The sequence below is a fragment of the Scyliorhinus canicula genome, chromosome 14 (genome assembly GCF_902713615.1).
Source record: "Scyliorhinus canicula chromosome 14, sScyCan1.1, whole genome shotgun sequence".
In the NCBI taxonomy this organism is placed as follows: domain Eukaryota; kingdom Metazoa; phylum Chordata; class Chondrichthyes; order Carcharhiniformes; family Scyliorhinidae; genus Scyliorhinus; species Scyliorhinus canicula.
The window spans coordinates 146,576,011-146,602,561 of NC_052159.1; the positions used below are offsets into that span (position 1 = coordinate 146,576,011).

The window sequence follows — 26,551 nt, forward strand, 5'->3', positions numbered from 1 at the left end:
AATACCGTGCACGCACAATGTTTTCATAAATATTCATTAATAGAACCATGCAGCCTGGAAAACGGATATCATAGCAATAAAATAAATTATTTTTGCCAAGCTCTCCATTCCAGTATTTGTAAGTAAAATCAAAGACTTGATCTCCATAGGAATTGCAACAATTATCTTCGTGGCTGCTACATATTTAGGACAGGTTAAAAGGTGTTGGGGGGGCGGGGGGGGGGGGGGGGGGGGGGGAGTAGAAACACTACACCTTTAATGTGTCAACGGAGTGATTTTATAGATACAATATGAAGGAGAGAAGTTTGGAAGAACATGACTGCAGGATCTTTTTGGCTTGCAGTTGCCATTACCTACAAACCAGTTGGCATCTGATATCTATTGACTGAGATCTGATTTAAATACTCATAATTTGTCCCTTGCTATCTGACTTCTGTACATTATTTGTGTAAAGATTCTTTATAGAGTGCAAGTGACATGCTTTTGTATACTTAAAATGAAGAAAAAAGGCAAGTTTTTATGCATTAACAATGGTTATGTATAAAAAGATTTATAATTGAGACATTTCATTGAACTGTTATCAAGCTGTTCAGATCAAGAATGCATTCATAAAAGTTGACAACATGCTCTTTTTAAAATTTTCTCTTTAAGCTGAAGAACATTAGAGCCAAAAAAAATTCAAAGCCAACTGGTAAAGTAGTTGGAATAATTAAAAGAAACTGGAGGTCGTATTGTGGCATGATTTCAAAGTCACAAATTAAAGAGGTAAGCATATGATTGGAAAGTGCTATCACTTTCCATTAAATAATATAATAAATGATTATTAAATGGAAATTTGTATTTGCACTACCAGTACCTGTATTTTTATCTACATTTCAAGTCAACGAGACACTTGTTCACACCAGCAGACCGCAGGATTCCTAGGATTCGAATAGAAACGCGACAGTCCTCTGCACTTGAGAACCAGAGAATAATTGTTGTAATTGATGGCTGGCCCAGACATTCTCGCTATCCCAATGTGAGTATGTCCGTTAAACATGCTTGTTTAAGTTGCCTAGGAAACATCACAAGAAAAAATATGCAGACAACTTAAAGCTTGACAAGCAAACACGGACAGTTTGTAAATCATCTGAGTATGAAGGGTATCTGTCATTTTAAGTAAAGTCTATACTAGTTTCTATTTTCATTTTTAAAAATGTCCTGTTTGCAAAAGCTATTAAAGACAACTAAGTTATTGGTACCCGATGGCTTCTTCAGTAAAGCACCAACAACTACGGTGTAATCATTGCAAGTTTATTAAAACAATTTCTAATTGAATTTTTTGAGGAGTGCCAAAAATGATTGACTAGAGAAGGGCTGTGGATGTTGTCGACATGGACTTTAGTAAAGCAGTTGATAAGGTCCCTCCTGGCAGGCTGGTGCAAAAGATTAGATCACATGGGGTCAGAGGTGAACTAGCTGGATGGATCCAGAACTGGCTTGGCCATAGAAGACACAGTGTAGCAGTGGAAGGGTGTTTTTCAGAATGGAGGTCTGTAACTAATGGTGTTCCGCAGGGATCAGTTCTGGGACCTCTGCACTTTGTAATATGTAGAAATGACTAGGAAGAAAACGTAGCAGGTCTGATTAGCAAGTTTAGGAATGTTACTAAGATTGCAGGAGTTGCGGATAGTGATGAAGATTGGCAGAGAATACAACAGGATATAGATAGGCTGCAAAATTGGGCAGATAAATGGCAGATGGAGTTTAACCGGACAAATGCGAGATGATGCATTTTGGTAGATCCAACTCAGCTGGGAGCTATAAAATAAATGGCAGAACCATCAGGAGATAGAGACACAGAGAGATCTGGGTGTGCAGGTCCACAGATCCTTAAAAGTGTCAGCACAGGTGGAAATGGTGGTAAAGAAAGCATATGGCATGCTTGCCTTCATAGGACGGGTATCGAGTATAAAAGCTCAAATTATGTTACAATTATATAGAATATTGTTTAGGCCACATTTGGAATACTGTGTCCAATTCTGGTCACTGCACTACCAGAAGGACGTGGAGGTTTTAGAGAGAGTGCAGAAAGGGTTTACCAGGATGTTGCCTGGTATGGAGGGTATGAATGAAATGAAATGAAAATCGCTTATTGTCACTAGTAGGCTTCAATGAATTTACTGTGAAAAGCCCCCAGTCGCCACATTCTGGCGCCTGTTCGGGGAGGCTGGTACAGGAATTAGCTATGAGGAGAGATTGAATAAACTGGGATTGTTCTCACTAGAGAGACGGAGGCTTAGGGGCGACCTGAGAGAAGTGTATAAAATTATTAGAGGTATAGATAGGGTGAACAGTTGGAGGGGGTGGCCTCCACCGTGGCCTGGCCGTGATCGGGGCCTACCGATCGGCGGGCTGGCCTCTCCTGGTGGGGGCCCCTTTTTCTCCGCGCCAGTCCCTGTAGCCCTACGCCATGTTGCGTCAGGGCCAGCCGGCGCGGAGAAGGAAGCTAGCGCGCATTCGTGCCAGTCGCAGCCCGCATGCGCAGACCCGCGGTGCCCATTTGTCGCCGGTATCGGCATCTGGAGCGGCGTGGGTCGCTCCAGTGCCTTGCCGGCCCCCTGTACATAGCGGTCCATTGACGCTGTCGTTAAACTCTCCAGTTTTTAGGGCGGCGTCAACACTCTGCCATCAGGTGGGAAAATACCACCCAGGATTTCTGTGTCCTGGGTTTTGTGGTCAGCAACAAAGTGAACGGCGAGCGCTGTTGCAATGTGGACAGCTACTCTACAAAGTTGTTTGCATGCCTTTGAGTGGCGGCCCACTCTCATTGGGCATCCGATCAACCCTCAATGAGACATATAGTTTAACTTCGGAATTTGAATTAAACCATCTACAGAAGGTGAAATAAAGAGAGGGAATAAGATGGGATAATAAAGCGAAAATATTTATATATAAAAGAAAAATTCTCCAGCACTAATTAAATTCGGAAGGGATGGGACTCCACACTGTTAAAATTATATTTTTGGGGCTAGCGGGGTCATGTGACAGTAATTTTAACATATTAGGCTGAGAAAAATGCACCAGCCATAACATTTTCCTGTGTGTTTATTGGCAAATGCCCTAATTTAACACCCGTATATGGATTTTAATGCTGAGCCTATGGGGGAGATACTGTAATTATGCAGCCGATGGAAGAGCAATGTAACCTGGATAGCAGGGGCAAAATGTTATGGCTGTTCACGCCTGCAGAATCTTCCAATGATGAACCCCTGCTGCAGTTTTCCCAGATGCGTGAGGTGAATTCAGTGGAAAATCCTATTAACAGCGGCAAGACCATATGAACCCATCGCCGAGACCATTTGATCCCGTCGCCGGTCAACGACAGGCCGCCTCCCGCCACGAGAAACACGCCGGGGGGGGGGTCAGAGAATCTTGCACCAGATTTCTGCATTTTATTGTATGGGTGTACACTCCGAGCATTGCTGTCTCATTTACTCCATAAACTGATGAACTCTTAGCCTCGGTTTTATTCTTAATGCAAATTCCAGACTGTGATTCACTTGCAAGACAGTTTACAAGGGAGACAAAAGCAAGCTAATTAGCCATTCTGTGAAGTACTTTTGAGCAGTCGTCTTCACTTTGGATGTCTCCTCTTATCTTATTTTTGGAAATTATTTCAAGGTTACCTTTTATCTTTGCTCCAAAATCATTTTGGCATTTCCAGTACAAAAATATGCAATGGCAGGAGCTATATATGAAATTGAAAACTAGCTCCAATCTTCTAAGCACCTTGTAGCTATCAGTTGACTACTATTGTAAATAAATGATGGACGTTATGAGCATGAATCTCCTGTTTTTAGACTAAATGCTCTCGCCAGCAACAGTGTTTCCTACTGGCGCTACGAGCATCTCTCAGGTGCTTTAGTATTTGAAAATATGCATTTCGGGAAGTGCGCTATCCAGCTGGCCTTCACCAATTTTGCACCCTTTTCCAGCATCCACATGCAGGCCCTCTCCCTCCACACAATGGATATTGTGGCACTTCCACTGACAAGAAGAGTACCCGAATCAAAGAGGGGCATCATTTCCCCCCCACCACAAAAATAAAACCCCCACAACATGCAGGCATGAGGGGTAACTGGCCCATCAGGTCCCGCCTCTAAGCAGTGGCAACGGCGCACTGCTCCCTGGCCGGGCACAGTGGACCGGGGGGATGAGGGGAGGGGGGGGTGCGGTTCAAGGAGGTAAGTTCAGTGTTCATGTGCTGCTCTGCTGCTGTCTGGCTAAATAGGGAGGGTTCCCCAAGGGTCCTGAAGTTTGGGTGGGCTCGGGCTGGGGGCAAGGGGTTGACATCTGGACTCAACCCTGGGATGGGTCTCGTTGCTGGACTGCCCCTTCTAGCCTGGGAAACCTGAAGATCACTCTTGACATGGTGATTTCAGGCAGCTCTCTGGTCAAAATCTTCATTCTTGTCTGACACCTGGCGCCAATCCCGATTTTGGGCCAACGTGTGATTCTCCACCCAATTCGCGATTTCAGTGAGGGGGGGGGGGGACTGGAATACAACAGCTGTATGTTGTATTCCCTTCCTCTTTTAGTTTTGCATCCAGATAAAGCATAAAACCATGCCTCTAATGGTGATACAATATTCTTCACTGGGGTATAGCTATATCACAAAATTCTGTAATGCAAGATTAAATCTTTATTTCAGATTTTAAAATAATATCCAACACACACAAACTGTATATTTAAGGCTATTTGTATATTTGGTTATTTCTCTAACTGTGAAAGCAAATGTTCAAAAAGGTAATTTCAGAGTTGTATAATGCGTATGTGAATTGACCATCTTCAAAATGGTTTATTTGATGAACAGTGCTAGCTAGCTGAGCCATTCACACCAGATGATCTTACATTTGATTCCAGTCTACACTGTTCTCAGCATGGATGTTAATGTTGGCCTTGGCATCCCTGGATAGGAAGGGGAAATTCACCCAACATTGCTGCATCTGTCCAGTGACTCCTTGTTGAAAGTACATTTGGCGAGGTTATTGTGTAAGGACATAAGACTTTGCTGCAGTACCCCCCAGTCAGGTGTCTAGATTACTGATGCTTGCTATTTGAACATATTCCTATGGAATAGCTGCTTGAGTGATCTACTGAAGAGGAGTTGGTCATACCCCAACTAGGCTCACTCAATGATCTTGGGAAATAAAGGGGAAAATGGGCAACAAAATAATCAGACATTAATGTGTTACATTTGGATTTTTCAGGGCCACTTTGTCAGAAGTCTTGGAAATGCTGGAGATAAAGAAACAGAAACTGAAGTACTTCTGCTGGAGCATGACGTTCCTCATCAGCCTTTCTCACAGGCTGTTCTTAGTTTTCTGCCGAAGATGCCATGGATAATCACAGAACAGGTATAGTAAATATCAAACTACTCAATCAGTCTCGAGTGGATGTTTAAGTGCAGGAAACTGCAATTTTCATACATTGCTGTACTTTTATACTTTTGGTAAACTAAGCAGCAGGCCAGACATTAACCCGACTGAGTACAAATTCAAATAAGGAAGTAGGAATATTTCTTTGCATTTTACCTAATTTAAAATGCTTTCATAGTTGTGATTATTGGGCTAAATGGGCATAGGCCAGCAAAACTTGGAATAAGACACATAGTCATTACAGTTTAATGCCTCATGCAATTTTGTAATGAATATGTTTGAAAGTCAGGAACTCTGGAAATTTTTAGCTGATAAAAATGGGCAAATTTGCATCAGGTAATATGTTAAAGTAGGAAAAACCTGTTTCCCGACACAGGCCAGGCCATTGCTGGCTTTAGCTGAAGCAGGAAGGTGGGTGAATAGCCATCCTGAGTCAAGAAGACAGGTTGTCGCTTTAAATTTGATAATGACACTGCAAGCCTCATTCTCAAGTAGCGTTTGACTTTTCACTGTTTTCCGTCGGGTTTCCCAAGCTGAACGGAAGCTGCCAAATTCTTCAAGGCTAGAAATGTAGGGCCATAGGAGCAGGCACATGCCATTCAGCCCATCAAGGTGGCACTGACATTCACTTAGGGTGGAATTTTCCTATTTTGAGACTCGCTCCCATGCCGCGGCGAGAAGGTAGAGTGTTTCTCGCTGTGGAGGCTGGTCGGAAAACATACCAAATCTTCCGGTGCCAGACATAATTAATTGTGCACTCTGTTGTTTTGTGCTGTATTTTGTGGGGGGCAGGCCTAGATGGCGCAAGGTCTGCTGTCGTGCCTGGGTGCTATATTGCAAAGATGCCCAACACAGGCGCCGGAATGTGGCGACTAGGGGCTTTTCACAGTAACTTCTTTGAAGCCTACTCGTGACAATAAGCGATTTTCATTTCATTTCATCACTGACCCACTGTTGAAGAGAGAAGGTGGACCTCATAAAAATGAAGTTGAATCCCCAGCAGCAGCCTGAGGCAGGAAGATGGATCTCCTGAGAATGAAGGTGAATGTCCAGCAACATTTTGAGGCTGGTAGATGGACCCTTACAGGACACTGATTCTGGAAGGTCCAGCTGCAGATGCACGCCAGTCCACTGCTGTGGTTTTAGGCTCACCAGTCTGGGGAAGTATCCTATCTACATCTACCGTGCCATGCCTTGAAAGAATTTTGTAAGTTTCAATGAAGTCAACCTTCGTTCTTTGAAACTCTAGGGAACATACACCCAGTCTTCAGAATCTCTTCTCATAAAACAATCCCACCGCTCCTGGGATTAATCTGCCAAACCTGTTTGATTCCCACTGGCAAGTATATCCTTCCTTTGATAAGGGGACCAAAACTGGACAATAAAGCTGGCATTTTATTTTACTGACTGGGATCAGGCCCGGGATGCCATGTGCACGTGAGGTAGGGTGCGAGGGGACCCCCTTATAGAGGAGTTGGGGCTTTGGAGGGACTCGGGGTTGCATTGGAGTGAAGAGAGATCGGGTCAGCAAACGGGGTTCCTCAGTGCAGGAAATGGGACTATATGTGGCCTCAACTGCGTGTTCCCCGCAGGGGCCCCATATCTAACCGGAGTCGCATTAGATAGTGTTGTGTTTCTCGGCACTGCGAACACCGGGAAACACGGCTAAATGCGCAATGGGACTCTGTTCCCATTTGGTTAGATTGTGTCTCTTATAATTGAACTTGATGGATTCAGGAGGTAAGTGCCTTCACATTGACCTGATCCTGGTACCTGTCTGAGGAAGCCCACCACTTTTCATCTAGATCATTACATTATAACTAAAGTTGTAAGGTGCTTGTACATTTATACAGTACCCCTCCTGTCCCCAACACTATCTGTTATGTAAAATGTATTAAACCACTGACTTCTAAGTTCTAGCTTTCAGTTTGGATGATGGGTGGATACCAAAAACATTAACCTTTCTTTTCTGTTTACATATGCTGATAAACCTATATAATTGCAGCGCTGATCATTTTGTAGGTGTTACACAATATTATAGCTGGTTGCATATAGAACATAGAAAATACAGCACAAAACAGGCCCATCGGCCCACAATGTTGTGCCAAGCCTTTGTCCTAGATTAATTATAGATTATCATAGAATTTACAGTGCAGAAGGAGGCCATTCGGCCCATCGAGTCTGCACCGGCTCTTGGAAAGAGCACCCTACCCAAGGTCAACGCCTCCACCCTATCCCCATAACCCAGTAACCCCACCCAACACCAAGGGCAATTTTGGACACTAAGGGCAATTTATCATGGCCAATCCACCTAACCTGCACATCTTTGGACTGTGGGAGGAAACCGGAGCATTTGTGTTAACTTTTTTGGCACAATCTCTGAGGTCTCATCTCATCTCTAACGATTTTTCAGAATTGTTGCACTAGATAAATTTCACCAAATTTACGAGACTTTTAACAGTGAACTTTGTGTTTGTGTGTGTGTGTAGTTCACCATTTAAAATAAACCTTGAAAAATAGGAAAATTTAAAAATACACGCACTTGATCCATCAATGAAATAACTATTCTGTATTATTTTAGGACTTGAAAAGTAGGATGGACCTAAGACATCTCTATATCTGCAGTGTGGACCCTCCTGGATGTACAGATATTGATGATGCTCTGCATTGTCGAGAGTTAGAAAATGGAAATCTGGAGGTAATTTCTGATATAAATTGTACACTTGAATCTGGTTACGAACTGGATTAGGAATGTCTCTTTTCCACTTGGAACAAAAATTGAGATTGCATCAGAGAAAAGGATTGTAATAACAGTTTTTTAATTCTAATATCTGGTTTGCTGCAGTTTTATTTCACAAAATTGCAAATAGGTTGGCTAGCTGTCTACCCACCTCTTATAAAAATGATACCTCTGTGGACAATTCTTATTTTTAAAAATATAAATTGAGAATACCCAATTATTTTTTTTCCCAATTAAGGGGCAATTTAGCATGGCCAGTCCACCTAACCTGCACATCTTTGGGTTGTGGGCATGAAACCCACGCAGACACAAGGAGAATGTGCAAACTCCACACGGACAGTGACCCAGGGCCGGGACTCAAACCCGGGTCCTCGGCGCTGCAGTCCCAGTGCTAACCACTATGCCATGTGCCACCCCTCTCTGTGGACAATTCTTGTCCTGTGCGCACCATTCTTGGAAAAAGTTAATAACATTGACATTTCTTGCAGCTGATTGCCTGATAGAAAAGTTTAATTTTAGTAATGTGCAATTTTCTTAAAAGGTTGAAGATAAGCCAATCAAACTATTAAAAAACTTTATTGAAAACAATTATCAACCGTTTTGTTTCACCACTTAAGGATTGAAAATTAAGCGTGTAATGTAATACGGTTGCAAAAAATTGTTTCACAACATCTCCACCCAGCGTCATCGCCCTCAGTAAGAAGCAATATTGAGGCTCCTACTTTACTTCTGCTATGCATCATAATGGTGCTGCTGTCAAGTATCTTAAGGATATATTCCGGTTGGGCTCAAAATTGGTGCAGAATTGATAAGGCAGCTGCCCGAGGTGACATATGGAAGGTCTGAGGTGTATTCGGGTCCAGGCAAGTTGTGAGCATCTAGTAATCCCTTCATTGCTGCTTGTCAGTTTGGTCTACAGAAAATTAGTTAGGATGAAAGAGCAAGAAGGGTCAGCAACGAGTCCTAAAGATTTGTGCAGGAGGAGGAAAATGGATAATTTTGTGAGACTCTATCCCTGCAAAACAATTAAAAAATACATTGGTTTACCCGTAATCTGTGCACCGTAAGGCATACATTATGAAACAGTGGGTAGTGTACTGCATTTTACAGGGGTCAGGTAGATGGCACAATACAAGCCGCACCCTCCCCATGCAAGCTGCCTACCATCACAAAACACTGGGAGGGCTAAATTGGCAGCTCCAGAAGTTCTGGTAATTCCAAAAACTCAGTAGTGAGTATTTCCGGAGCTGCAAGCAGTCCCAAGAAGAAAGCCCAATGGATCCTGGTGTGAGGTAAGTCTGGAGCATTGGGTGAGGAGAGTTGGGCAGTTTGGTGGAGATGTTGAGGGTAGGGCCAATGGTGGTGGTGGAGAACGGTTTGGTGAGTAGGAAAGAAGTGGGGTTGTGCTGTCATAGGGGGCAGCCCTTTCCTTCCTAACATTTTAAAAAGAGGCACACTCCCTCTTGCCCGCACTTGTCTTATGGTGTTATCAGGATTAGCTGGCCTGTTACCAAACTCAATTGACCCTTATTACATATGATGAGAGGACACCAACATTTGTGTGTTGCATGGATGAACGCAGGGTTGGGTGGTAGGGTGATGGGCTGAGTGCCTGCCTTTTACATATCCTCCTGCTGAAAACATATCCAGTGTATCCTTTGATTTACCTCCAGAGAGTATTTTGTTCATGTAATGAAGATGAAATGCTTGGACTAAAATTCTACCACAATGCAATCTTTCTATCATGTTTCAAAAACATATGAAGCAAAGGGAGTCCTAGACAATTTCGAAAAACTTTGCAGCACCAGAAAATGGCAAAGCCAGAATATCTCATCCTTTTAACCTTTCTTGGAAATAACCAGTTAGTAAAAAGCCAAGTACACGTGACCAGTACCTTAAAATATAATTCTGAATGGACTGAGCCAGTGTTTTCGTTATCGCTACCTTGAAAATCAAAGTGCTGTAAGGAAAAGTAATGAGGTGAGAACAGAAGGAAGAGAATGACACAAAAATATTAATATAGAAAGAAATTGGATTAAAGAGAACAAAATTTGAAAATAAAATTTTGAAGTCAAGAAATTAAAGGATGGAATAAAGAGATATCTTGAATACCCAGTTCCATCTATTATTGGTGTCATGTGATTTTGTTGTGTCAAGTATTTATTTTAAGCACTAACTAATTTCAATGTGTATGTTACCTTTCGAGTTGAATTGTTCATGTTATCTTCAATTCCAGCAGTTATGGAACTACAACACCAAAGGATTGAAATATGACATATTTTGTGCAGAAATCTGTTTTTATTTAAACTATTGTGTTAACTGTGATTTGAGAAAGTGAGGTTAATGTTTTGTGTGCTATCTTTGTCAGAACTGGCAAATGAAATAGCTGGTTCTTACATTGCCAATTACACCATTGTTAAATTTGTTAAATAAGGAAATCTAAACAGTCAACAAATCAGAATGTTGGGTGTGATTTCATTTACTTGTCTCTATCTCTGATGATTGATCAACTTTGGGATAGTAGGATGTAGCAAAATAATTTCTGAGAAATGTTGAGAAAACAGCTAAACACCTGAGGGTTAATAACATTCTTAATGTTCCAGATAATTTTAGTCTGAATTTTTTGCCGGCACATAGTGGGCCTGGAAGTAAGCACAAAACACAATCCTCGCCGCAGTTGATCCCAGGGTGCGATTTCAATTAACAACAGTTAGCACGAATATTAAATTCATGGTGGCATGGTAGCACAGTGGTTTGCACTGTTGCTCCACAACGCCAGGGTCCTCAATTCGATTTCTGCTTGGGTCACTGTCTGTGCAGAGTCTGCATATTCTCCCCATGTGTGCGTGGGTTTCCTCCGGGTGCTCCGGTTTCCTCCCACAAGTCCCGAAAGACGTGCTATTAGGTGAATTGGACAATCTGAATTCTCCCTCTGTGTACCTGAACAGGTACCAGTGTGTGGCGACTAGGGAATTTTCACAGTAACTTCATTGCAGTGTTAATGTAAGCCTACTTGTGACAATAAAGATTGTTGTTGTTATTATTATGAAACGTGTGCTGTGAAAGACTGAGCCCTGCCGGAGACGGTGGAGAGAGGGCAGGCACCGAGAAAAGGAAGGGTCCGTTCTGGCATTTGCAATGTGCTCCGTTAGGCAAAGCTCAGCTGCTGTGAGCTGTCTCTGGAAGCTGCTGATCCGTGAAAAATAATGGCAAAACTATGCCAAGAGTGTCCAGGCAGCACAATTGTATATAGATCTCAGTCCCCAGACATATTTTGCTAATTTTCTTTGAACCCTGACCGTTAATCCTACCTTGGATTGAGGTTGCAGTTTAAACGAATGGCCGCCTTGCCGATCGGCCTGCCGTCAACTGTGAAGACAAATGTAAAATTCCAGTCAATTCGTTTTAATTAAATTAAAACTGGACTCTTGATTGTTGGTAGGCGTGCTTCCGACACTTAGCGCACCCCTGCTGACCAGAATATTGCGTGAGTGCGCGATGACATCAGGAAGCGGGTCTGACATCTTGCATAATTTCATGCACCTCCGTGTCAGGCATGCATCAGAACTGTGTCTGTAAACTTCTGGCCCATGTTTGCGTGGCAAACTAAAGCATAACATGTTCTATTTCTGGTAACATTCAGAGATCGTATGTTTCACGCACTACAACCCTATGTGTGATTGAAATAATTTTTCTTCCATAATTTTAGATGTTGTCTGAGCACTTTAGGAATAATATTATCTGTGAATGTTCCAAACAGGTTGGAGTACATATAGCTGATGTGAGCCATTTCATCCGACCTGGTAATGCTCTGGATAAAGAGTCAGCAAATCGAGGGACCACAGTATATCTTTGTGACAAGGTAAGGATCTTATAATTATAATTATAATCAAATTAATTTTGAGACAAATTCTATTTAATTGGACTTGCTTAATGCATACCCATAATTATTTTGTAACTGTTCAAAATGACAATGCATCAATTTTGAGTAATGCATTTGTGCTGTTTTGGTCATGAAACTCATAGCTCTAGGAGATGTATTGTTTTATTTCAGTACAGGCGCAATAAAGAGGGTGACATGACAGCAATAATACTGCTATTTTTGATTTGTAATAGAGAATTGACATGGTTCCGGATCTACTCAGCTCTAACCTTTGCTCCTTAAGATCAAATGTGGAAAGGTAACTAGCTTTTTGTGCATGTTTCTTCTATAGCTATAGAAAGGTACTGTTTGAACATCAAGTGCATTGTCCCTTCTTCCTCCCACCCCACCCATCTGCTTACAGTGTGTAAATTAGATGATATTTAACATTCATTACACAGTGAATTTGTTAGATACCTGGGAAGGAGTTGCCACCTCCTTCAGACTTAAAACTGAGGATAACAACAGATCAAATTTATAGTAATTTGATAAATCAGTTCCTTTTTTAAATGTGAAGGTTTTGACAGTCACTTAACTTGTGTTCAATTATTTTACAGGTTTGCATTTTCTTGCATTTGGGAAATGACACACAATGCTGAAATTCTACATACAACTTTTACAAAAAGTATTATCAATTCTAAGGTAAAGTAATATTTTATGCCCCGAGTCCAGGAATTTCACACCACTTTCCCTAATGTGGCTGCTTAATATTTTGGTTGTGTGATTGGAGACAGAAAACAGGCAGATGAAGAGAATGTTGAGGGGTCACCATGAAGCTTTATTTAAAATATAACAAGCCATTTCAATTTCCCTAGGAATAAATTTGTATGAACGCCGAAATCATTTTGAATCTTGTCTACTTTAATCCTTAACTGTTCCCTTTTTTAACAGCTGTAAAAGAAGAACGTTGCATAAATGTTATCTTCACACAACTTTATATGGCATATCAGCCAAGATATTTGTCTCATGCCACTCACATCATTTATTTTTTAAAATTTAAATCTTTTATACTTCATGCCAGTATCTTACCTGGGTATCTAGATTTCTGAGGCATTATGCAACATATACTATCCAAAAAATGTCAGATAATTAACTGGCAGTCTTACTAGATAATTTTGCAATCGTAACATCACAATTATGGTATATTTTTCATTCTGTACGTTGCTTATTCAGGATTGACATTGATTGCCCTGCAGTCATCTGATTTGGATAAAAGCCCCTTCCAGAACCAAAAGTGAACTAAATAACCCCATGTCTTCTATAATGTATTTTTGAAAACCTCTTTTTAGTTACGTGGTACGAACCTAATCTTGTAGTGTAGATGATAACGAACTGACAAAATCTGAAAGATTAGATTGCAGTCTTTTAACCATTCCTTGGTATTTATTATTGTGCTCAATAGAATAATAGTATTATCCTATTAAACCTGAGCATTCTTTGTTGCATTATGTATTCAAACACAATAGCCTGTTATTTATTTGCTGACATTTTTTGTGTGTGTTAACTAGAAAGCAAGCTGTGAACATTGAGCATGACATAGGAATGCTGTCAAATTAGTTTTTGAATACAAATGTTATTATGGCAGAATATTTTTGAAGTATCCTACTTAATAAAAAGGTCAGCAACAAAAACTATCAACACTGCTCTAATATGGTTTGAAATGTAATGTTTGATCATCTTAACCCCTACATATTAAAGTAAAATAGAGTATGTACAAACAGACAAAGTAAATAAATAATTGGTTTACATCGAGTAGATCAATGGCAGTTAACTAGCTGTAACATTGTCATATCTTTCTGAATTCTAATGTTGCATTCTGAAGGCTGTGGGAAGCAATTACGTACAAATGTGACATTTATATTTTTATCTGTTTCTTGTGGACTTGCACATTGGTGTAACAGGCATCACTCACATATGCTGAAGCACAGATGAGAATTGATGATGAAAACATGCATGATGATGTAACATTCGGACTTCGCCGTCTAAATAAGCTGGCAAAGATTCTGAAAAAGAAGAGGACTGACAATGGGTGAGATTTTGAAGTTTTTTTTTCAAATGCAAACAAAATACTCTTTTGTGTATGAGACTATGTCTGCCCCCTCATATGATATTAAAATATTTTGTGACACTATTCAAAGAAGAGCAGGGAGGTTGTCCCTGTGCTCTGCTCAAATGAATGACGCTAATAGGATAACTCACTCGGCCATGTTCTCTCTTCGAGGTTTACAGCCTAACTTTGGCCCAACTTGTCCATGCCGCCAGTTGTTACCACTAAGGTGCCCCCCCCCCCCCCCCCCCCCCGCCGCATTTGGCCCAATAGAGTCATAGAGGTTTCATGTTTTCTTGGATCTTGAGTCTTAGTTGCCAGGGGAATCAGAATGCTGTTGTTGAACTGAAGGCTGTTTTTGTTTTCAGCGCTCTCACTCTGTCTTCTCCTGAAGTCCGGTTTCACATAGACAGCGAGACCCATGATCCTATCGACCTGCAAACCAAAGAATTAAAGTAGGTGCTGCAGAATTTGAACATTGGGTAGCTTTGAAAGTCAGCAAATTTCAATTTGTAAAATGATTTGCTCCTTTATTGTAATGGCTTAAACCTAATCAACCTCTAAAGATACAGATAAAAATAGAATTCTGTTCGAGATTTATTTATTTTTTAGGCAGTTAATTTTGAGAAATAATGCACTGGAGCAATTTATTCAGTGATTACAGTACATGATTTTTAATGAAGTGCTAAAATTGATTTTCAAACCATAATATGAATAGAATTTGTTTTTGTCTTTGTACGTCTGTATGACAGGCACTAAAACTTTGATTATATCCAGTGTTTTTTATAAAGTGACAAAAATATTTGATACTTGATCTGTTTTCTCTATCGCAACATGTTTATTCTTAACATTCCAGAATTATTGTGCTTCTTTAAGTCCTTCATTTATTATTTGAGTCAGACTGTGTTTTAGGTTAAGTCTCACTCCAGAAGTTGAGCATAAAAATCTAGGTTGACATTCTCCGTGCAGTTCATAGGGTTTGCTGCATTGTTGGCAGTGTTGTCTTTTGAAGAAGACATAAAACCAAAGCCCATCGTCAGTCTCAGGTGGCCGAAAAAGAATCCGTGACATTATTTTGAGGGACAGCAGGGAAATTATTTGGAGTATTCCAGCCAATATTCATCCCTTAATTATTAATAATATGATTTATTATAATCAGAAACAGATTATCTGACCGTTATCACATTGCTGTTTGTGGAAAATTTCTGCATGCAAATTGTCTGGTGTGTTTGCTACATTACAACAGCAACTACTCTTCAAAGTATTTCATTGGCTGCAAAGTGCTTTATGATGTCCCAAGGTCATGAAAGGTGCTGGATAAATGCAAATTGTTTTTTTAAAGCATTTTTGTAGCTTTGAGCAACAGCTAGTTGAATGAATCAATTTATTATTTTAAATGTCGACTGGAATTCTCCGACCATTCGCTGATGGCGGGATTCTCTAGTCCCGCCAGCAGCACACCCTCTACTTGCGGGTTTCCTGGTGGTGCCGGGTGGCTTCAATGGGTCTTCACATTGACAGCAGCGGGAGCAGAGAATCCCACCGCCAGTGGACGATGCACCGCCTCCTGCCGCTGAGAAACAGGCAGCTGGAAGGCCGGAGAATCCCGCCTGTGGACTCATCAATACTGTAAAGCTTGTGCCTCTTATCATTTTGGTATAATTCAAGACTACAGTGCAAACCTGTTGTATTTCAGTGATATTTTAATACAAGTCTAGTAGTTATACAATTATTTGGCCCTCATTTATTGCTAGTTTTATATTTGTATCCACATGGCAACTAATGGTTAATACTTAGTGCAGGTGCAAAACCAGAATCATTTGAAATGGCTGTACCAGTCATGGCTCTGGGGTTCACCATTTTCCCAATTATTTCCCATTGTATTCGAATGATGTGATTTCCATCAGTAGATGCTCAACAGTAAACTAGTTGAATGGGCTAATTTACATGATGCAGCGTTGTGTCTTGTACAGTTTCATTACTGCTATCAACTTAGAATTATGAAAAAAGATAATGTTATTGGGAATATTTCTTTTATTCCCTCCCCGACCTGAGGTGCTTAAGTTATTTGGAGCAATTCTACAGTTACTCTGGGTTAGATCAGGCTAGCTTAGTATACAGACTAATATTTGAACCTCGGATCTTTGAATACCATTTGTTCAGCTACTTGCAGGGTAAACATATTGAATCTTTCGGCCTGGAATTATTAAGGTTTATACAAGATTTTAAACTTAGAAATTTTCTTTGTACCTTCAGAAACATCGTGGGGCTGGATCCACCTGCTGGCAGTAACTGGATTTAAATACTCGTTAATGTCTCCCTGTTTTTATTCTCCAGTCTACCCATGGGATAAACTACGGTAGTCTGCCTGAACAATATCCCATCTATTGGCCAGAGCTTTTTAGTCATTCATGCCGGTGGCGTACCGCTGCTGCGCGGGTTTCATGGTAGCGAGGGGTGCATTCAATGGGAAACCGTCACTGGCCAATGGTGGGTACCTCTGCCTCTGTGAAACACGTGGGGTTCGTGGAAAATCCCACCTGTTGTTTCAATTAAGATGTTGTAATTCTAGTTTTTTGGAACATCACTTTTTTTTAAACAGACAATTTTATTGAGATATTTTTGGCATTGTAAACAGTAACAATATGCATTAGTGTGCAGATACCAATTACAAAAAAACATAGTGCAAATAACAGTACCACTCTCGCAGATGGACCCGCCTATTCTTCCCCCCTACTCTACACTATTCTTACCCCCCCCCCCCCCCTTGCTGACGATTAGTTCCCCACGAAGAAGTCGATGAATGGTTGCCACCTCCGGGCAAACCCCGATAGTGATCCTCGTAAGGCGAACTTGATTTTTTTCCAAGCCGAGAAAGCTTGCCATGTCTGACAGCCATACTTCGGTCTTTGGGGGCTTTGAGTCCCTCCAGGCCAACAGTATCCGTCGCCGGGCTATCAGGGAAGCAAAGGCCACAACGTCGGCCTCTATCCTCTCCTGTACTCCCGGGTCTTCCGACACCCCAAAAATCGCCACCTCTGGACTCACCGCCACCCGTGTTTTCAGTACCCGGGATATGACGTCCGCAAATCCCTGCCAGTATCCCCTGAGTTTTGGACATGCCCAGAACATGTGGACATGGTTCGCTGGTCCTCCCCCACATCTAGCACACTTGTCCTCCAGCCCAAAGAATTTGCTCATCCGGGCCACCGTCATGTGGGCCCAGTGAACCACCTTGAACTGAATCAGACCGAGCCTGGCACATGTTGCGGTTCCATTTACCCTCCTCAGAGCATCTGCCCATGCGCCTCCCTCCAACTCCCCACCAAGCTCCTCCTCCCACTTAAGTTTCAGTTCCTCGGTCCCTGTGTCCTCCGCTCCCATAAGCTCCTCATAAATATCTGAGACTCTCCCCTCTCCTACCTCACCCCTGGAAATTACCCTGTCCTGGATCCCCCTTGGTGGAAGGCGTGGAAAGGACGGGACCTGTCTACGTACGAAATCCTGCACCTGCAAGTACCGAAGGTCATTCCCCCTTGCCAGCCCGAACTTATCCAGCGCCCTCATGTTCGCGAAGCTCCCTTCCAGGAACAAGTCTCCCATCCTTCCCACCTCCGCCACGCTCGAAACCCGCCATCCATCTTCCCTGGGACAAATCGGTGGTTGTCACATATTGGGGACCAGACCAATGCTCCCACTTCCCCCGCATGCTTCCTTCATTGGCCCCAAATCCGCAAAGCCGCCACCACTACAGGGCTGGTGGAGTACCTGGCCGGCGGAAACGGCAGGGGAGCTGTGATCAGGGCTTCCAAGCTGGTGCCCCTGCACGAAGCAGCCTCCACCCGCTCCCAAACCGACCCCATACCCACCATCCATTTCCTTATCATGGCTATGTTAGCCGCCCAGTAGCAGTTGCTGAGGTTCGGCAACGCCAGCCTCCCCTCGCTACGGTTCTGTTCCAGCATCCCCCTCTTTACCCGCGGGGACTTCCTCGCCCAAACAAATCCCAGGATGATTTTATTGATTCTTTTAAAGAAGGACCGCGGAATGAAAATAGGGAGACACTGAAAAATAAACAGGAATCTCGGGAGGATCGTCATCTTCACTATCTGTACTCTTCCCCGCTAGTGACAGCGGGAGTGCATCCCACCTCCGAAACTCGCTCCTCTTTTGCTCCACCAGCCTGGACAAGTTCAACCTATGCAACTTACCCCAGTCGCGCGCCACTTGTATCCCTAGATACCGAAAACATTCCCCAACCAGCCTAAATGGTAGCTCCCTCAGCCTATTCTCCTGACCCCTCGCCTGCACCACAAACATCTCGCTTTTTGCCATGTTCAACTTGTAGCCCGAAAACCGGCCAAACTCCCATAGGATTTCCATAATCCCGTCCATCCCTGCCGCTGGATCTGACACCTATAAAAGCAGGTCGTCCGCATAGAGCAAGACCTTGTGTTCAGTCCCCCCCCTGACCATTCCCTTCCATCCCCTTGCCGCTCTGAGCAATTGCCAGCGGTTCTATGGCCAACGCAAACAGCAGTGGAGAGAGGGGGCATCCCTGTCTTGTCCCGCGGTGTAGTCTAAAATACTCAGATGTCGCCCTGTTCGTCCTTACACTAGCCACCAGGGCCTAATATAGCAGTTTAACCCAGTCCACAAAGCCCTCTCCAAACCCAAACCGTCCCAGCACCTCCCATAAATAGTCCCTTCCACCCGGTCAAAAGCCTTTTTGGCATCCATTGCCACCACTACCTCCACCTGTCTGCCCTCCGGGGGCATCATAATCACTTGGAACATCACTTTTAATCTTTGAAAGCACTCTTGTATGTTTATGCAAGTTTCCATCATTTGATTGCAAAACTCTGTATGTTGCAAGAAAGGGAGAGGAAAGCCAAACCCTTTAGCCAAAACATTGAAATCCAAAATGAGGCACCTAATTTGAGAAGAAATAATTTATTTTTGTTTGCTCATGGATTTGGCCATTGCTAACGAGGCTAGAATTTATTGCCAATCTGTAACTACCCGTGAGAAGATGATGGTGAGCTTACCTTGAACGATTGCTGTCTGTGTAGTGTAGCAGTGCGGGGTCATTTCCTGTACCGGCTGAAGTTTTTAAAAAATAATAATTTTTTTCACAAGTAGGCTTACATTAACACTGCAATTATATTACTGTGAAAAGCCCCTAGTAGCCACACTCCAGCTGCTGTTCAGATACACACAGAGAATTCAGAATGTCCAAATTACCTAATAGTATGTCTTTCGGGACTTGTGGGAGGAAACCCGAGCACCCGGAGGAAACCCACTCGACATGGGGAGAAAGTGCAGACTCCGCACAGACAATGACCCAAGCTGGCAATCGAACCTGGGACCCTGGCGCTGCGAAGCCATAGTGCACAAAGGCCCTGCCTTCTCAATCTTGCTCCTCACCTGAGGTTTGGTGATCCCCCGGTTAAACCACCATCGGACTGTGGTCATCCGGGACTATGGTGACTTACCGTTAGTGGTTTTTTTTTCAATTAAGGGACAATTTAGCGTGGCCAATCCACCTACCCTGCACATCTTTGGGTTTTTCGGGGTGAGACCCAAGCAGACACTGGGAGACTGTGCAAACTGTACACGGACAGTGACCGGGGGCCAGGATCGAACCCAGGTCCTCGGTGCCGTGATACTTTACCTTTAATGCAGATGCACCCACAGTACCATTAGGCAGGGAGGTCTGGGATTTTGATTCAGGAGGAATTTAGGAATGAGTTGTAGTTTGAAGTCAGGATAGTATGTGACATGGCGGGGAACTTGCAGCTGGTTGTGTTCACCTGCCCTTCGCAATAGAGGTTGTGGTTTTGGAAGGTGTTGCCAAGGAAACCTTAGTAAGCTGCTCTGCTGCAGTGAATCTTGTAGAGGATACACACTGCACCCACGGTGAGTTGGTGGTCTAGGGAGTGCCAATTAAGTGGGCTGCTTTGTCCTGGATGGTGTCAAGTTTGTTGACTGTTTTTGGAGCTGCACTCATCCAGGCAATTTGTATCACTTACTAGATAAATGTCCAGTATGATTGGTTCTAAGCTGACAATTAAACATTGTTAAAGCGTTGTTCTAACTTCATTTGCAGAGAAACAAATTCAATGGTAGAAGAGTTCATGTTGCTGGCCAATATCTCGGTTGCACAGAAAATTTATGAAGAGTTTTCAGAGTGTGCACTACTCAGAAAGCATCCAGCACCTCCACCATCAAACTATGACATCCTTGTCAAAGCAGCAAAATCCCAGGTGAGTAAATGGGGTACTGGTTGCAATGTTCCCTTAATTGCATAAGATTGAAATAAGGTGGTGCTGTGGGATGTTGACTTATTTGAACTAGTCTGACTAAATGTAAAGTTACTTCAATTGCAGTCTGTTTGCTTTTTAATGAAATAGTACATAATTTAGTTTGCAAAGATATCCTATATGTGTACTGAATAAATCTCTCCGATCATCATTTTTGACCTTGTTGTTTTGAGTGTGCCTTTGGTAAGTGTTGTGAAGAAATTGGGGGCTGATTTTTAAGTGTTCATTTTATAGATTCTATTGTTTTTAGTAGAGAAACAACACAGCACAAAGTTTGAATAATTAGAGCTATTTTTAAAAAGTGCATTGATAGTTTGCAATTTCTTATAAAATACTTAACCAATCTGATGATCGAGCTAGGCCTATCTGCAGGAGTCCGAGCTATCAAGCCATTGACAAATAACCGGGAACCTATTGTTTTACAAAATAGTTAGAACAAAGTGCTCAGTGAAATCCTACAAAAGGAGCATAAATGTAAATTTGCTAAATGGACACAGTATTAGCATATCTAAAGGTATAAAGTTAAAAAATATATACAGTGGTGCTTGATTTATTTCCTGTTCATCAGAATTTAGAGATCCGGACTGATTCAGCCAAAGCCCTGGCAGACTCTCTGGATAAAGCTGAATCTCCAGGCTCCCCATATTTGAATACACTGTTGCGAATCCTGACAACACGTTGTATGATGCAGGCTGTCTACTTTTGCTCCGGAATGGATACTGATTTTCATCACTTCGGCCTGGCGTCGCCTATCTATACTCATTTCACATCACCAATCAGAAGGTGTGAACTTGTATCAAGTGTTTTTTAAGTCTTTAGATCATGAATAAAGTGAATGTCCACATGGCATCAGTCTGCCTTGATGAATGATGGTCTCATCATTGATGCTTGGGTGTTTTCTGCAGCTTAAAATAGGTAACTGTCGGCTGTGTGAAAAATTCTCATGTTGTGTTGAAAAGGATTTTCGTGCACAAGTCTCTTATAAAGACAGTGGCCAGAATTCTCCAGTTCCCTGGGAGGGTCCAGTGTGCCATTGAAATCTTCGTTCACATCGGTAGACTGAGGAGGTGGAAAATTCCAGCCAGTATTTGTTATTCCCAAATTGATTTCATTAGTGTAGATCACATGGAAGTATAATAATTCCTGTTTTTTACAAACTAAGGAAACATTCTTTATATTTAATATGCTACTATTTAGATGAAATATAATTTGAATCCTATCACATGATCTGATCAAATATCCAGTATATTTTATCATAGAGCATTTGGTGAGCAAATGCCAGTTATTTTAAAAATTATACCTTTACAAATATAATTTTCGTTTTGTTTTAATCTTGTGTTGTACTTTTTATCAGTAATGTGATATTGGAAGTTTCACTAACTTTTTTTTAAACCAGTATTGTAATAGATGTTACTTTGATCATTTAGTCACTTGCGGTGTCTGGGTCTTGCCTTTTATGTAGATATTCTGATGTAATAGTACATCGTTTGCTCGCTGTGGCAATCAGTGCTGACACTACCTACCCGGATATCATGGACAAGCACAAACAACAGGCTCTGTGTAATAACCTCAACTATCGCCACAAAATGGCACAGTATTCCCAGCGGGCTTCTGTTGCATTCCATACTCAGGTAAACAGAAAATTATTTATTCATGAATAATTCAGCCAAAACTTCATACCTCATAAAAGCTTCACGTTGTAGAAATGGCTGTTTCCAGATTCGGATGTTCACTTCAATGATGGTAGGTTTACTGCTAATTATTGGTAAGGAAGATATTTTGCTACCAGACTAAATAAAAATGTGTTAAATACTTTTTCTTGTAGTTTTCTTTCTTTCCAATCCCTCCCAAATGATCACAAAACTGTAATATAACTACACAAATGAAACTTTCGGCTGTTGTAGTTTAAATTAGTGATATGTGGAACTTGTCTATTAAAGAGCTGATGTTGGGATGTCACCACTGTACGCAGACACAGTTAAAAGTCATGAAGCATTTTCAATCTTTTGAAGTAACAATTTGATTTTGAGTGGAAGTATTTTTTTTAATTGAATATTCAGTTAATAGGGCAAGTCAGCTTGTTTGTTCACACTTCCTTTGTGTGTTTGCCATAAGATTCTAAATTCTTTCTGTCCAATGTTATTGCAGTTATTCTTTAAAAACAAGGGATTTGTTGATGAAGTCGGTTATATTCTGTTTGTGAAAAAGAATGCCATTGTGGTGCTTATTCCAAAGTTTGGTTTGGAGGGCACTGTCTTATTTGAAGAGAAAGGCAAACAATCTCCAAAATTGCACTACAGTGAAGAGGTACAAAACTTTCCTTCCATTCCTTTTGCAACTAATTATATTTGGTATCTTCCAAGCTAGTCAATTTAATTGTGCATTTAGATTTAGAATATACAAGCAATATCTTTATTATTACCTTTTCAGATCCCATCTTTAACTGTAGAAAGCACAGTGTTCAACATGTTTGACAAGGTAACCGTGACAATCACGTTGGATGCATCAAATGTCCAGCACCAGAAGATTAGAATGTCACTGGTAGAGCCAGTGGTAAGAGTTCAGTTTTATTTAAACTTTCTTTGTTGGAGTCTAGTTGTTTGATGTGTAATCCATTTGACACGTTGTTTTGAACTTTTATATAGTGCTTGTCATTTTTAAATTGCAATATCTATATCTTTTTTCTACACCTTGCTATAACTGTAACATTATATTCTGCAGTTTCTCCTTCCTTCCTTATTTACAGTATGCATTGTTTGTACAGCATGCAAGAAACAATACTTTTCACTGTATACTAATACATGTGACAATAATAAATCAAATCAAGTAACCTAGCTTTCCAGCCCCTCCTGATAGGAACGCTGCATCTATAATTTGTGGCTAATTTTAAGATTGTATTATTTATGCCCAGATTCTGAATCCCTCAGTTAGGTAACTTCTCTTCAGCCATGTTTTTACATTGCTCCTTCACGAAAACGTTTTGTTGTCTTCAGTTTTTCTCTGACGTGTAGAATACAGAAACGGGTTTCTGTATGTGATTGTAAGGAACTATTTTCTCAGCTCTTAATGAGTTTGTACCAGGGCTGAATGAGCCATGGTTTAATAAGTAGGGCCAGAATTTTACATTGCTCGGGCGGGCGCACACCCGTCACAGAAGCCCGTGAAAAGGCATCCTGACATAATCGCGCACTCGCAGTTTATCGTCGCGGGCACTCGATAGTCCAAAATGTGCCCCAATGTTTCAACTTTAACCTCGATCCAGGGCTGAAATAAAATTTTAAAGGTGTGTGGAGACTGAGCTGTGTTTGAATGTGCTGCTTCTAAGAATGTGGCATTCTTTCAAATCAGCTGCTCTGCAGCGGCTGCCACCCTGAGGGGGCATTAGAAGCCCCTGTCCATCCTCTCCTGCTGTGCCGTGCCTTTCCCAGCATGTTTCAAGCTGGCTACTCATTAATTGTGAAATCAACCGTGGCTGGAAACCTGTTTTGCATCTGCGTCTAGACCCACCGCGTGCGCCTGACAGACAAAAAACTCAGGCCTAGGTTTATACTCTGATTTTCTGAAAAGTGGGAGGGAGCCATGTCAATTCACCATAGTTTACCCCTGGAGGATAAAAACATGAGGACGATCAGGGTCACTTCATGATGGTGCAGCATGGTTCACAGTGATTAGCACTGCTGCCTCACAGCTCATGGGACCCGGGTTCAATTCCGGACTCGGGTGACTGTCTGTCTAGTGTTTGCGTGGCTTTCCCCTGGGTGCTCCGGTTTCCTCCCACAGTACAAAGATGTGTGGGTTAGGTGGATTGGCCATGCTAAAATTACCCCTTAGTGTCCAAAAGGTTAGGTGGGGTTACGGGGATAGGATGGAGGCGTGGGCTGAAGTAGGATGCTCTTTCCAAGGGCCGGTGCAGACTTAATGGGCCAAATGGTCTCCTTCTGCGTTGTAAATTCTATGATTCTCTACCTAAATGGGATCCTTGTTGAAAGATTGGTATCCGAAGAGTAACTCCCCTTGCTTTATAACTGAAATACATAGTCTTGGTTGTTTGTTTGCCTGCTTTATTGGCAAGCCATGTTGTTGTGGTGAATTGGGTTTTGTTGATGATCTGGAGACCATTAAATTTAATTTTATATTTTACTTTTTGTTCCAATTGGTACGCTTGCTAGTCAGAATACACGATCCACACCATTATTACACACTGTTTCCTATTTCACATTCTTTAGAAATCATACCGTTATGCTGTTTATGCCTCAGGTTCATCAGTTTATTGGTAGTTTAATATTTCCTTCTCATTAAACCCTAAATTACTCCTATATATTTGTTTGCAACAGATGGCCTTTGTAGAGATAATTAAAACTCAGTCTTTCACCAATTAGCAATTTTGCTTCAAGGCAAAATGAACGATGCATTTCAGAATTTTTCTCAACCTCAAGCTTCTGTCCTCTTCACCCATCCTTCTTTTGAAAGAGGTCAGTATACAAATTGTAAATTTGTTTTATATGTTTGCTTCTTCTGACAGATTCCTGGAGTCAGTGTTCCAAGAAGTTCATCGCTGAAAAATACTAATATTGAAGAACCTATGGTGAAGAAAACTAGGCTAAGCTAGAAAAAGTTCCACTCTGCCCAACTATTACTCTGGCTAGTATTTGTTCTAGCTCATTTAGTGTAAAATGTCTGTTTTAAGCAGAGATGACAATACATGTATAATAAGGAAAATCATTTGTATGATTTACGTATTTTTTATAATAGAATGTCATCTTTTTTGAATAAAACATTGAATTTTTTATACATCACTTCACATTTTTAAAAACTCATTCAAGAGTATATTTTTAAAAAACAAAAATGTTGGAAATATGCAGCAGGTTATGATGGCATCAGCGGAGAGAAATAAGATTTAATGTTTCAGATTTGTGACCTTTGACCAGAACTGTGAAAAGTTAAAAATGCAATAGGTTTTGAGCAACGAGTAGGTGGGACAAGGCAAAAGAAAAGTCGGTGATGAGAATACAGGAGAGATTTAATGTCAGAAGAGTTAGTCTTTCAGGATTATAGAGAATGGGGCTTGAATTATTTGTGTGCAGATCAGTCTTTCTATTGCAGCAAGAAGAGTAGTGCATTGACATCTACCAAGTTGGCAATTCCATGACAACTAAAGTTATTGACCAAAAGCTAGCGCTGATCACACTTCAGAGTATTGTTTACTAAAAGCAAAATTTCAAGTGTCTCTCAATACTTTGGTGAGCAGCACGGTAGCACTGTGGCTTCACAACGCCAGGGTCCCAGGTTCGATTCCCCACTGGGTCACTGTCTGTCTGTGTGGAGTCTGCATAGTCTCCCCGTGTCTACGTGGGTTTCCTCCCACAGTCCAAAGACGTGCAGGTTAGGTGCATTGGCCATGATAAATTGCCCTTAGTGACCAAAAAGGTTAGGGGTTATTGGTTACAGGGATAGGGGGGGTGGGAAGTGAGGGCTTAAGTGGGTCGGTGCAGACTCGATGGGCCAAATGGACTGTATGTTCTATGCCCAACAATTAAAGGAGGGCAATAGGCAAAAGTTCAAGTCCCATTTTCCACTAATTGTTTCTCTTTTGAAAAATACTATAACTAATTGTGAAAAAATCAAGTTAACATAGTAATGAAAAATGATTTTAATAATCCTTTCACAAAGCAACAATGTCTTAGTTAGTTTTCTTTCAGTAGTATAGTACTTCAGTACAAAGTCTGAAAAAAATGTTCCAAATGTTTGTGGTAGTTTATAGATGGGGCTGGTGTACACAAATTAAAGGATTGTCACCTGGATGTAGATCTGTCTCAGCCACTTATCCAGCCAGTATAGTTGTTGTCTGGGGAGGGGCCGTGGGGCTTGGTTTGTACATGCAGAGCAAGATCTCTGATCATTTTGTGGTATTATAATAAAAATCCCAACTGAAACCATCTTGCTGGCTGTGGGACAATACAGGCAACTCCAATATTTGGGGCAGCACGGTATCATTGTGGATAGCACAATTGCTTCACAGCTCCAGGGTCCCAGGTTCGATTGCAGCTTGAGTCACTGTCTGTGCGGAGTCTGCACATCCTCCCCGTGTGTGCGGGGGTT

General features: G+C 41.7%; 1 protein-coding gene across 1 annotated transcript in view; it reads left to right on the forward strand.

The window, feature by feature from the left end:
• The window catches only part of dis3 (DIS3 exosome endoribonuclease and 3'-5' exoribonuclease), a 38,538-nt gene extending 13,290 nt beyond the window's left edge, over window positions 1-25,248 (forward strand). Inside the window, exons 7-21 of the mRNA XM_038818305.1 lie at window positions 652-765; window positions 881-1,018; window positions 5,253-5,399; window positions 8,002-8,118; window positions 11,921-12,022; window positions 12,277-12,341; window positions 12,640-12,724; window positions 13,984-14,111; window positions 14,498-14,584; window positions 20,239-20,395; window positions 21,021-21,235; window positions 21,915-22,083; window positions 22,601-22,759; window positions 22,883-23,005; window positions 24,975-25,248. Of these exons, the coding sequence (XP_038674233.1) occupies window positions 652-765; window positions 881-1,018; window positions 5,253-5,399; window positions 8,002-8,118; window positions 11,921-12,022; window positions 12,277-12,341; window positions 12,640-12,724; window positions 13,984-14,111; window positions 14,498-14,584; window positions 20,239-20,395; window positions 21,021-21,235; window positions 21,915-22,083; window positions 22,601-22,759; window positions 22,883-23,005; window positions 24,975-25,061 (1,893 nt within the window). The 3' untranslated portion in view covers window positions 25,062-25,248. The remainder of the gene's footprint in view (window positions 1-651; window positions 766-880; window positions 1,019-5,252; window positions 5,400-8,001; window positions 8,119-11,920; window positions 12,023-12,276; window positions 12,342-12,639; window positions 12,725-13,983; window positions 14,112-14,497; window positions 14,585-20,238; window positions 20,396-21,020; window positions 21,236-21,914; window positions 22,084-22,600; window positions 22,760-22,882; window positions 23,006-24,974) is intronic.
• Window positions 25,249-26,551: the final 1,303 nt, after the last annotated feature.